The 13,987-nt window shown below is 33.0% G+C and overlaps 1 protein-coding gene across 1 annotated transcript; it reads left to right on the top strand.

Moving 5' to 3' along the window:
• Positions 1–9,826: 9,826 nt before the first annotated feature.
• On the top strand, positions 9,827–13,017 carry LOC7471605 (pectinesterase 3). Its single transcript, XM_002304220.4, has 2 exons — positions 9,827–11,099; positions 12,106–13,017. Exons 1-2 carry the CDS (start codon positions 10,013–10,015, stop codon positions 12,783–12,785), a joined length of 1,767 nt encoding a protein of 588 aa, XP_002304256.1. The 5' UTR covers positions 9,827–10,012; the 3' UTR covers positions 12,786–13,017.
• Positions 13,018–13,987: the final 970 nt, after the last annotated feature.

The following is a 13,987-nucleotide window of genomic DNA, read 5'->3' as shown; positions in this document are numbered from 1 at the left end:
TCTCTTGTCCGGTGTGAAAACCTGCCAGTTGCCTGCTGACACCTTAATTAGCGAAACTTTGGTTAATTCTGGTCATAATTCAACTTTTTTTTCTCTCTTTTTAGAATAACCCAACTAAAGTTATTATCAAAGAATATAATACAATACCCAACTAGAGCTTACCATTTTCTAAGCAGCGATTTACATGCGGAGATGTGTTTTGAGGATTTGATTGCAAGGAGTGTAAATTGTACTCAGAATGCGATGTTGGAATTAGGTTGAAAATGGATTTTTTTAATAATATGTTTTTATGGCTTTTTCTTCATCATTTAAAATTCATAAGAAATATAAACAAATGTATGATTTTACATTTAAAACCAAAAGTAATTAATTTGACAATAATGTTTTTGTTTTCTTTTTACTATAAACACATATGTTATCTATGGTTAAAACTAATATATTAGTATGGGTCAAATAATAAATTTATTTCTTATAAATTATAATTATCAAATAAAATATTATATCTACTAACAATTGCATAAAATACATATAATACTAATTATTTTGGCATTGGTTAAATTCATTGATTTTGAAATTTCATATCCTAGCAAATACCTCTATATTATTTATCTAAAATAGTTATTGTTAGTAGTAGTATTAGTAGAAAGAAAGGTATATGAATGTGCCTAGTATAAAATGTAAGATAAGAAAACTAATGTATTCGCATCTTGTACATCCTTATTGACTTGATTCAAGTCTCAGGTTATAAATTGGTAAGTTTAATTCTTGAGTTGGCGAGTTCATCAGGGTTTATTCCAAAATAATTTTTTTTATTTTTTTATTGAAACAATGTCGTTTAGACAAAAAACAAAACGACATCATTTTAAATATAAATTAATAAAATTCATAGAGTTGACCCATCAGGTCTCACCCGAGTTTGTCATAGTTATGGATTAACATGTTAGGTCATCTAAATTTGACGAAATCAACTTTGAACTTGGTTTGAAAGCAAAATCAACTCAGGCCAGTCTTTGTGTTGGCAGATCACCAAGTCGATCCACTAGGCCAAACCAAATATTACAAAAAAAAAAAAGGCTTAGTGATTTCCTATAGTATGTGAGAAGAAACATTATGGATTCAGACAATGTATTAATCATTTTATCCTTCATTGCACCAAACAATTGCCTTACCAGTTGGGGTAGAGTTGTTTTTTTCTAGGGGATCAAAATATATTGATCGGGGACTATTTAATAATTTAATGTTTTTTATATATAGTAAATTATTTCATCGCCCTTAAAAGCTAAATAAATGAGCCTGTCCAGAGGTTTTTGTGTATATTTGATTTTATTTCCACAGTTAAAGGACAATGATATCTTTAAAAGCTCAAAAGTATTGACCTTACATAGATGGGTTTTTTGTATTTATCCATTTTTTTGTACAGTTAAATGACATGTCTTACTTTGACTTAAAAAAATTCAAGCCTGACCGGGAAGGGTGTTTTCATCTTTATTGCTCCTAGAGGCTTTTTAGTAATTCAAATTAAAGATGAGTAAAAAAATTAAAAAATCGAGAAAACTAAAAAAACCGAACCGTGAAAAAAAACTGATTAAAATTTTAAAAAAACCGAGCAGTTCGGTTTCGGTTTTATAAGCCTAAAACTGAAAAACCCGAATCAAACCGAACCCAAACCGGAAAAAACCCGGAAAAAACCGAGCCAAACAGGAAAAAAAACCGATCCAAACCAAGCCAAAACTGAAAAAATCGGTTTGAACCGGTTTTTATCCTAAAAAAATCGAACCGAACCGAAACTGGCCGGTTTGAACCGGTTTCGGTTTTTTTTTTTAAATTCGGTTTGGTTATTTTTTTTTATAAAAACCGAACCGAACCGAACCGAAAATGATCACCCTTAATTCAAATTATTAAAATATTAAAAATCAATATTAAAAGGTGAGGGGTGCTACACATGCGTTATTATCCCCCGCGCCTAACTGGAGGTGCGTGGGGTGTATTCTAATGGTCAAAATCTACCAACAGTCATTTAATCTAACGCGTCAAGTGTCAGCATAACTATTGGAGTGGTGTGTTTGGTCTGGTTGGCAGCGATTCAACGACAATAAAAGTTTTTCCTCCTCCCCTTCTTTTCTCTCTTTCTTATGCCTTGGTATTTATGCCGATCCTTTAAAAATTCAGACGTGTTCTCCAGATTGTATTTGTCTTAAAATTTGTCCTCAATTTTTTTATATTTATTTGTTTTGGTTTTAGTGGTTCTAAAAGATTTTTTTTTGTTTCAATCCCATCTCTCTTTATTTATTTATTTATTTATCTAATTTGATTGCCATTCCTTTTATCTCAATAATATAATATCTTGGTACACCATAGATTTAGGAAAATTGAGATTTTTAAGAATGCTCTGCGTGTAAAACATTTATCTTAAGAAAAGTTGAATGTCTCAGTACCAAACGATCCTAGGACATTTAATATACAGTACATTAGATTAAAACATTGTTATTCTTTCCATAAGCTAGTAAGGCTACAAGTTTTATATCCCTTTCTCTGCACATTTTTCTTTTATCCGTGTGCCTGCCTCCAGCCCATGAACCATCATGGTGTGCTTCTGCAATTTTACCATGAGGGTATGTTGATAGGCCTAAGGCCTACACCTTGCTCACATGGGCTTGTAATCCAGTTGCAATCCAGTTTTATATCCCGTTCTCTGATCATTGGCCTGCGCTGAGTTGCATCTCTCTTACTTTGTTTTTTAATAAAAAAATTAATCATGAACTTAGAATACAATGTATATTGGATGATTTTGTTTTTTAAAAATATTGATATGATAAAATATTGAATGACAACATATTGGATCGATCATAGTTAATCTGTCAAACATGTGACCTGAGTCATGAGACTGAGATAACTCCACAAAAAGCAAATTAAAAAAAATTACAAAGTTTAATTCTCAAGCAACCTAATATTAAAGGATGAAATTAAAAAAAAAAGAGTGTTAGAGGGTCAAATTGAAATAAAAATATTGAAATAAAAATACTAAGAATGCGATGTTGGAATTGGGTTGAAAATATAATTTTTTTTTTAATAACATGTTTTTATGGCTTTTTCTTCATCATTTAAAATTCATATGAAGCACTTGAGGGTCTAGCTGCTGTGGTCAACAGTGTGACTTGTTCCGCCCCCGTCCCGGGTTCGACCCTCTATGTGCACGCCTGTCACCCCCGCGGTGCCTTACCTGCTCCTGGGCTTGCAGGATGTCCAGTGGGCCGTGGGGAATAGTCGTGGTGCGCGTAAGCTGGCCCGGACACCCCACGTAAATCAAAAAAAAAAAAAAAAAAAATTCATATGAAATATAAACAAATGTATGATTTTACATTTAAAACCAAAAGTAATTAATTTGACAATAATGTTTTTGTTTTCTTTTTACTATAAACACACATGTTATCTATGGTTAAAACTAATATATTAGTATGGGTCAAATAATAAATTTATTTCTTATAAATTATAATTGTCATAACTTAATTTTTGAATTTTCAAAAAATAAAAATAAATAATAAGATAAAAAAAATAAATGAATAAAAACTATTTGAGAATTGGGTTAAGACAACACAAATTAAAAGTTTGGAGACTAATAAGGATTGAATTATAAATTTGGGAGTCAATTTGGTCAAAAATTAGAAGAATTGGATGTTTGGGGACTTAATTGAACTTGAAATTGTTTAATTAATGAAATTAGGGACCCAATTATTAAATGTCAGAAGTTCAGGGCCAAATTGAAAATAATAATTCCAGGTTAAACCAATGTCATTTTCAATGAACATTATCTCCTCATCCTGAAAACTGGATCAATAGAAAACACAGCCAGCAGATCATGGACCGCGATGCCCGCGATCCCTCACGGAACGTGCCTCATTTCTGAAGGCATGAACACATGACCTTCTCTGGCTTTATAAAAGCCACAGAAAGGCCTCACAAAGGGGGAGACTAAAAGAACATAGAAAGAAAGACGAACGACAACCAAAAAAAAAAAAGAGAGGTGGAGGAGAGAACAAATGAATGAACAGAAGAATACCAAAAGGATTAAACACACACATAGGAAAAAAAAACAGAAGCAAAGGGGACCAGTGGTTAACCAGCCCTCCTTCACCGTAATCTTCCCCTTCCCCGCCTTGCAAATTCAATAGTCACTAAGGCAAAATAATTACCCTGTCACTGTGCAAAGCATGTGTGAGTAATTCACGTATGCATATACAATGACAGCCAACAGATCACCGAGTTAATCCACTAGGCCAAGCCGAATATTACAAAAAAAAAAAGGGCTTGGTGATTTCCTATAGCTTGTAAGAAGAAACATTATGAATTCAGACAATGTATTAACTATTTTATCTTTCACTGCACTAAACAATTGCCTTGTCAACGGGGGTAGAGTCGTTTTTTTCCAGGGGATCAAAATATCATTTGCTAATTGACTGGGAACAATTCAGTAATTTAATGTTTTTTATATACAGTTAATTATTTTTTCGCCCTTAAAAGCTAAAAAAAATAAGCCTATTGTTTAGGGGCTTTTGTGTATATTCGATTTTATTTGCACAGTTAAAGTACGACGATACCTTTAAAAGCTCAAAAATATTGATCTTATCGAGAGGGGTTTTTTGTATTTATATATTTTTTGTACAGTTAAATGACATGTCTGGGTAAGGTGTTTTCGTCTTTGTTGCCTTTAGGGGCTCTTTAATAATTCAAATTATTTAAATATTAAAAATCAAGGCGTGCTACACATGTGTCATTATCCCCCGCGCCAAACTGGAGGTGTGTGGGGGTGTATTCTAATGGCCAAAATCTACCAATAGTCATTTCATCCGACGCGTCAAATGCCAATGTAACTATTGGAGTGGCGTGTTTGGTCTAGTTGGCGGCGGTTCAGCGACAATGAAAGTTTTTCCTCCTCCTATTCTTTTCTCTCTCTCTCTTATGCCTTGGTATTTACACCGATTCTTTAAAAATTCAGATGTGTTCTCCAGATTATATTTGTCTTAAAGTTTGTCCTTAATTTTTTTATATCTATTTGTTTTGATTTTAGTGCTTCTAAAGGATTTTTTTTTTGTTTCAATCTCATCTCTCGCGCTACATTTATTTATTTATTTATCTAATTTGATCTTCATTTCTTTTATCACAGTAATATAATATCTTGGGACACCATAGATTTAGGAAAATTGAGATTTTTAAGAATGCTCTGTGTCTTAAACATTTATCTTAAGAAAAGTTGAATGTCTCAGTACCAAACGATCCTAGGACATTTAATATACAGTACATTAGATTCAAACATTGTTATTCTTTCCATAAGCTACCAAGGCAACTGGGTAAGAAGGTGCATGAATACGTGGTGAGCCCTCAATATTGAAATACATTTTTTTATGACTGCGAAATATGAAAGCGTAGACGTACTGTAATGATTGTGCAATTATATTATTTGGTCTGCAGCTAAGCAAACGGCGCCAGCACAGGGACTTGATTTTTTTTTGGTGGATTGTTTAAGAACCGCCGGTCCGAAGGAGCTAAATAAGGAGCTGATTGTGATAAGAATTAATGAATGGAGCTGCCACTGCAATTCCATGAAGGGCATGTTTGGAAACGCGGCTGTGGCTATGTTTTTAAAAGTTTTGATTTTTTTTTATTAAAATTTAATATAATTTGTATGTTTTGGATCGTTTTGATGTGCTGATGTCAAAAATAATTTTTAAAAAATAAAAAAACATCATTGACATGCATTTTGACACGAAAAGTTATTTGAAATGAATTGCCCAAAGGAAGCAATCCTCACAAAACAAACATATATCTCCGGCACCTTAAATTATTCATGATTTTTTATTTAACTTCTTGAAGACTTCTAATCTAATCGAGAAGTGCTAAGAACTCTTATAAACACTCTCGAGGAAGGATCCAATTTCACGATAAAAAAAAAAAAAAATCGTCTTGTTTCTAGGGATTTGTACAAGTGTCAAAAAGATTTTAACTTACACCCAGAGGACTTAAGATGAACGAAGATTTTGAATAAAATTATAAATGGAATTTTTAAAAATATTTAATTTTTTTTATATATGTTGACAAGTAAAGTTTTGAGAAAACTTCATTTTATACTTAGATTTTTTGTTTTGTTTTGAACAATTATTTTTTTAAATGATTGGGTTATCTGGGGTCTTTGTATGTTTTGTTCTTTGTTAGATGTATTTTCTCAAAATATTTTTTTTAATTAAATAGAATTAATTGAATATAGACAAATACTCACTTCATTGAGTTTTGTTCAGTTTGGTTTTACATGGCATTGCTTTAGAACAAAAAATTCAATTTTTTTTTGCTAAAATTTAATATGATTTGTATGTTTTGGATCGTTTTGATGTGCTGATGTCAAAATAATTTTTAAAAAATAAAAAAAGCATCATTGACATGCATTTCGACACGAAAAGTTATTTGAAAAGGAACCGCTACCACACTGCCAAACATACTCTTAGTAAACCATACAATTTCTTTTGACATCGTCTTATATCCTTTTACAGTGGAGTTTTAACCAGACCAACAAGCTTTAGTTATGGGTGATGTCCACGGTCAAGTGACAATGAGTTTCAACTGTTTTTTTCTTCTTCTTTTTACACGTATGATATTGATAACTTATTTTTTTATAATTATTGGTTGGTGGTTTTTTTTTATTGTTCATTTTCTATTGTTGCCTTTGATTTAAACAAATTATTAAATTAATCAATTTTATCGGATATAATCAAGTTAATGACCAAAATATCGAGTTTTTCTTATTTTTTTAAAAACAATATCAACCCGCAGTATAGCGCAGATTATCAATCTAGTATTATTTATTGGAGGTGGTTAGTTCATTGTTTCACCCATTTCAATTATATAAAGAAAAAAAAATTGTGTTGCCTCAAATGAATCCACATAAATCTCATGGTTTGTAACTTGCAAACAAATAAAACTCAATGCTTGGGAAATGGTGGTGGTTTCTATTTATTAAAAGAAAAGCAGTATTATTGCTAACTAACTAAATAGGTGATTAAAGTTGAAGATGGCCCACGTCAAGAAGAAAGTACCTCATGTTATACTTGTAGTCTAATAGCCTCATGCGGCTTCCTATAAATAAAACAAATAAAAGAACAATTATGATGAAAAATAAGATAAAAAGGCTAAAATTGACCTACCAAAAATATTTAAAAAAAAAGGAAAGAAATTGGGAATGATTATGTGCGCGATTATCGGCTACACGGAGTGAGACCCTTCATTGTCACCCCCATGTGGCGAGGCAAAAAGAAAAAGAAAAAAGAAAAAAAAGAGATCCCATTTAAAAATAAATTGAGTCGAGACTATTGTTGTGCTGTCCCATTCGAATCCAACTCGGTCAATCGATCGATCATTAAGGTAGAGCTCGCTCGCTTGTCTAGCCTTGTGTGCTGTCCCCCATCAATTGTGCAGGCTGCAAATGTATCAATTAATTATGAAGTTTTTGACGACGTTGTGTAAATTGTGTTTTTAAATATTTTAAATATATTTTTTATATTTTTAAATTGTTTTGATGTGCTGGTATTAAAAATAATTTTAAAAAATAAAAATATTTTATTTCAATGCATTTCTAAACTAAAAGTATTTTGAATTGTATTTTGAATTGTCACCGCTACAGCAATTTGCAAATAGGCTCTAGAGATCCTATTTGCACAGCGGGTAATTCATGGTTTTTTTTTTACTTTAACCCTTTTTTTGGTTATTGATTTTTTAAAAAATTTAGTCCCATATAAGAATTCAAAATTAATAATTAATTTTAATTTATTTTTTACATAGTTATCATGATATTAAAAAAACTTTCTGACATTGAATTGGTATAAAAAAAATATCAGAACATTTAATTATATATATTTTTTAAATTAATTTACAATCGAGTTGATATAAGATATTATTTTTTTAAAATAATATCTCAACATTTCAATTTCAACATTCCATTCAAGGGATTTCTGAAACTATTTTATTGTATTAATCCTTAGGGTTTTGTTAGGTAGAAAATTTGTGTTAAGGTTTAGCAACCCCATTAGGTATTGATTTATGGACATATAATATAACAAAAAAGTTTCGAGTTCTGTCCCGAACTTTAAAATTCTTTAAAATTAAAAAATCTTATCTAATTTAATGTATATACCTTGATACATTATCCAACCCAAACATATGATCTAAACTAGATAAGTCAAAATTTACACATTTTTATCTAATTGCTACAATGAAATGAACAATAGATCCTATCTTGACTTTGACTGCTTTTTTTAATCCAGATCCAGATAATGTGAAGCGATGAGTTGGTTATAAATTCTATATTTATACTTATTAATTCATTAGTTCATAGTATGCATTGATCTGTTTTTTTTTTTTTTGACCTTTGAAAAACCAACGAGTCACACACTAAGCATAGCATATTAAATAATCAATCGAATTTTTTATTTTATTCAACCTTATAGAATTAGAATTCTTTCATTCTTTTTTTTTTTTTTAATTTACTGGTCTAATAATGATGAGTTGTAAATTCAAGAGGAGTGTAAAGTGTTTCATAACCTTTACTGCTCATTCGTTACTTAATTTGTAAGTTATAATCTTCGTTGCTGAATTTGTAAGTTAATATAAAAACAAAAGACTCCATAAATCCATGGCACTAGCCATATAGCCGTCCATGCTAACCTCCTTCGAGTTAAACCGCGTAGGAAGGTAAACCAAAGGGCCGGACTAGCTTATCGAGGAGGGTTAACAGGCTGTCTGCAACCCATTGGTTGAAAAAGTCTGCAGAACAAGGAATTAGACCATTTCTCACAATTGATGGCAAAAAAGAACCCATTTAATTATTATTATTATTAATAATGAAAACTAAGAAAATCTTACCGTTTCATAAACATCCGGCCCAGCACACACAGCTGTTTTGATTTTATTATTACAGAACTAGACTGTGGGCATTAAAAAAAAAAACAATTAACATAATGATTGGTTTTGTGCTCTTGTTTCTGCTCCATAGACCGCGTGAGCATGGAGGAGGATGCTGCTTTCAACTTTCTTTGAGTACGTGGCAATATCTTCCTTCAGTTTTTAATTACGACTTGGCTTAAGCTTCCCCGCTGGAACCCCTTATCGCGTTGGTGTCAACGGAAATACGGAATCGTGTTTTAGTTGTTTTATGCGTGCACATGCCCAAATTTTTAGTTTCATGAAATTTTTAAAAAATAATCTTGTTTTAAATTAAAATTTTAGTATTTTTAGATTATTTTAATAACTGATATTAAAAATAAATTTAAAAAAATAAAAAATATATTATTTTAATATATTTTTAAATAAAAAATACTTTAAAAAACTACTCCTATTATTGTCACAAACACCTTCTTACTCTCAAACACACTCTAGATTAACGATGAGTAACTTGGCTGGAAAGAAAATAAAAAATCATTAATACATACTGAAAATAATAGCAAGTACTTAAATAATTACAATGGATTCCCAAGCATGAAGTTTTTATTATATTCAAACCCTATTTATTATTATTATTAAATAATAAATTTAAAACTATTTATTGAATTTTAAATATTATTTATTAAATTTCACATTATTATTTATTATTCAAAGTAATTTATATATATATATATAGTGTTATTTTCGGTTGATAATAAATGGAACGTTCTATACTCTGTTAGGAGAGAGGATGGCAATGATATTTACTTCTTCACAATAATTATAAATAAATAATATCAAGACGAAGAAGCATCGAAGAAAGGCAGGGAGATCCCATTCCCATACATCTCTGCCTCCCTTGCTTTTATAAAAAGACACCAGCTCCAAGCCAAACTAAAGTCCCACCCACCAGCTCTCATTCAACAAAGCCCACACGCATTTTCACACCACCGATTTAAAGCTCAGCCGCGCACCCTCAAAGCCCTCACATTATTCCCAGCAAAGCTAGCTCGCTCCCTCCACAGATTAAAAAAAACACAGACAGCAATTTATGGACTCTATCAATTCCTTCAAAGGATATGGTAAGGTGGATGAGGCAGAGCAGCAAGCCTTCCGGAAAAAATCGCGGAAGCGTCTGATCATTATCGTTGTCTCCTCCATTGTTCTTTTAGCTGTGATAATTGGTGCTGTTATAGGAGCTGTTGTGCACAAGCGAAACAACAAGTCATCATCCAACCCGGTTCCTCCTCCTGAGTTGACTCCAGCCACTTCACTGAAGGCGGTTTGCAGTGTGACCCAGTACCCAGCCTCATGTTTCTCCAGCATCTCTGCCCTTGAAACGGGTAACACCACAGACCCAGAAGTGCTTTTCAAGCTCTCTTTACGTGTTGCAATGAATGAGCTCTCCAAGCTCAAAGACTACCCCGATAAGCTCATACAAAGCATTAAGGACACAACCCTTCAAGGTGCTTTGAAAGTCTGCGCAACCGTGTTTGATGATGCTGTAGATAGACTGAATGACTCCATATCATCAATGGCTATTGGTGAAGGTGAACAGATTTTATCACCAGCTAAAATGAATGACTTGAAGACTTGGCTCAGTGCTACAATTACCGACCAAGAAACATGTTTAGATGCTCTACAAGAGTTGAGCACTACAAAGCATTTTAACCAGACACTTGTTGATCAAGTCAAGACAGCAATGGAGAACTCTACCGAGTTTGTTAGCAATAGTTTGGCCATTGTTGCAAAAATCCTGGGTTTGTTGTCTGATTTCAAAATCCCAATTCATAGAAGGTTACTTGGATTTGAAAGAAGCCATATTTCAGAATTTCCTCAATGGGTTAGTTTTGGAGATAGAAGGCTCCTTCAGGAGTCTAAACCGACGCCGAATGTCACAGTGGCGAAGGACGGTAGTGGGGACTGCGAGACCCTACGTGAGGCGGTAGGAAAAATTCCAAAGAAGAGTGAATCAAAATTCATCATACATGTTAAGGAAGGTGTATATGTGGAGAATGTGATTTTGGACAAAAGCAAGTGGAACGTGATGATTTACGGTGAGGGGAAGGACAAGACAATTGTTTCAGGAAGTCTGAATTTTGTTGATGGAACACCCACCTTCTCTACTCCCACTTTCGGTAAGTCCTGCTTTCTCTATTTTGATTACTTTACCAATTATGATTTTAGATCTATGCATCCATGACTCAAACTTCACAATTGTTTTCTTGATTTCTCCACGAGTCTTTCTTTGTTTCACATTGCATGATCATTGCCCAAATTTTTGAAACCTGGAAGACACATGAATGGAACTCAAATCCATGTTGTGCCATTTGAATAGTTCAGCTGAGGAATAGAGCAACTAGCAGCAGAATGGCATCTTCTAATGAAAGGGTTAGGAAGGGCACATGGATTTGAATGTCCACTCCCCCATGTGAATTGATGGGGGTAACGCTTATCTAAATTCTGCTGGTCCCTGTAAATGTTGCTTTGAGCATAATAAATTAGTTCTGTGGACCCACCATGTGCTTGTCTGTCTTCTGATTTATAGGCATCATTCCTGATGGTCCCATTTTTTCCCCATAATCCAAACGAAGTGACGGGCCTTCGAGTATGCATATAGATTAGGACTTGACTTATTTGTGGTTTTTAGTATCGTCACTAGTGGAACTGACTGCTGTAGTTTTTAGGTCAGAGATAGGTAGTACCCAACAATTGATAGTGTAGCCATAGGGAATCAAAGTGCATTAATATCAGCATAAAGAAACTTTAACGACAGCACAAGTGACAGATGCCCGTTGCTTTGTTACTGTGGTTGTGTTGGCCGGCACCACTTGCACTAGAACGTGGATTCCTCACTTTCTGTCCTAGTGTTGTCACCCAAAAGAGGCCCTTCAAACCCAAAAGAAAAGATTCAAAAGGCCCTTCAAACCCAAAAGAAAAGATTCAAATCTAAGCTTGCTCCATGCCTGCACATACACTTCTCTAGGAGGATGCTGTTAGGTTCGCATTAATAGCCAAGCTGACCAGTCAATTCTGATAGGGTCATGGGTCATTTAGTAGCTAGTGGTTCAAATATTTGATTTTTTTTCAAAAGCTACATCCTTGGAAATTGAGTGCTAATTAGTATGCTGTTGTGATCACCAGCGGTTGCGGGCAAGGGGTTCTTTGCCAGAGATATGAAGTTCATTAACACGGCTGGGGCAGAAAAGCACCAGGCAGTGGCCTTCAGGTCCGGCTCGGACATGTCAGTATTTTATCGGTGTGCATTTGATGCATTTCAGGACACGCTCTATGCTCACTCAAATCGACAATTCTACCGTGACTGTGACATTACCGGCACCATTGACTTCATTTTCGGCAATGCTGCGGTTGTCTTCCAAAATTGCAACATTCAGCCCAGGCAACCCTTAGCCAACCAATTCAACACCATCACAGCCCAGGGAAAGAAGGATCCTAATCAAAACACTGGCATTTCAATTCAGAAGTGCAAGTTTTCTGCTTTCGATAATGTTACAGCACCAACTTACCTTGGTAGGCCTTGGAAGGATTATTCCACCACTGTCATTATGCAGTCCGATATCGGGTCATTCTTGAGACCATTAGGTTGGATATCATGGGTCAGTGGTGTGGATCCACCGGCCACCATATTCTATGCAGAGTACCAGAACACTGGTTCTGGTGCTAATGTTGATGGAAGGGTTAAATGGACCGGTTACAAGCCAGCTCTTACGGTGGACGAGGCAGGGAAATTTGCTGTGGACTCCTTCATCCAAGGCAGCGAGTGGTTACCGAAAACCAGCGTGACATTCCAATCAATGTTATGATTTAAAATTGTTTGGAGGGTGTGATTGTGATGAAGTGCCATAACCAATTATCGGTCAAGTTTGGTAAAATTAAAATATCGCCAGAAGAGGATGATTTTTACCTTTACTGTGTTCTTTCTTTAGAGAGGAGAGGAAAATGTTCATAGATATTAGTGTTCAAACTTTCTTCTTTTGTTACACATTTTATTTTTTATTTTTTATTATAAAAAAAGTGTCAATGAGTTATCCTCAATGTACATGTATACCCTTTTCAGCTTTCCACCTCTTTTAGATGATTTTTGTTTATGCTATTTTTTAATTAAGGTTTAACTGTGATTTTGCTTGAAAGTATATTTTTTTTATCTTTAAAATTTAGTTTTGACACTTAAATGATAAAACAACATAAAAAAATTAATTTGAAATTCAAAACAACTCAAAAAAATAATTTGAAACTAAAAGAAATTAATTTGAAATAAAAAAAAATTATTTTTAAAAACATGGTTGAATAATGTGAAATCTTTGCAATTCACAAAAAGGGAATATTTTCAATATTGTATGAAGATTTTGAGCGTGTTTGGAATCGTGTTTTTATAAATTTCAAATAATTTTTTTTATTAAAATTTAAATTGTTTTAATGTGTTATAACAACCAATAATTCACTACCAGTACACTGCATATTTTGAGAGCACAAAAATACTACAAATGTGGAGGATGATTCTTCTTTTCTTTTTTTCCGATTGCTTACAATCTCTGTTTTTTTCTTTTTCTTTTTCTTTTTCTTTTTCCTGGTTACGTTTCCAACCTCGGTTGTTTCTAGGTGCTTGTCTAGAGGGCTGAGCTTCTGCTAAGTTCTTGAGTTAATTATAATCTTGGTCCCTGTAGTTTGTCGAAATTAATTGTTTGATTCTTATAATGTCAAAAATAACAAAATAGTCTCCTGCCCAGTGTTGACACTCCTCAATACTGTAGATTAATTAAAAATAATTTTAAAAAATAAAGCTTTTAAAGTCAATGGATTCTATCACCCATATTACAACTTTGCGGGTCAAGCTGTGAAACTCGGATTAATTCAATTTATCGTTATCTCAGTATTAAAAAAAAAATCATCTTGATTTTTTTGGATCGTTTTGATGCACTGATATCAAAAATAAATTTTAAAAAATAAATAAATATTATTATTTTAATGTATTTCTAAGCGAAAAACATTTTAAAAAACAATATAT

This window comes from Populus trichocarpa, chromosome 3, assembly GCF_000002775.5.
Source record: "Populus trichocarpa isolate Nisqually-1 chromosome 3, P.trichocarpa_v4.1, whole genome shotgun sequence".
In the NCBI taxonomy this organism is placed as follows: domain Eukaryota; kingdom Viridiplantae; phylum Streptophyta; class Magnoliopsida; order Malpighiales; family Salicaceae; genus Populus; species Populus trichocarpa.
This window is presented reverse-complemented; position numbering and strand designations above follow the sequence as displayed.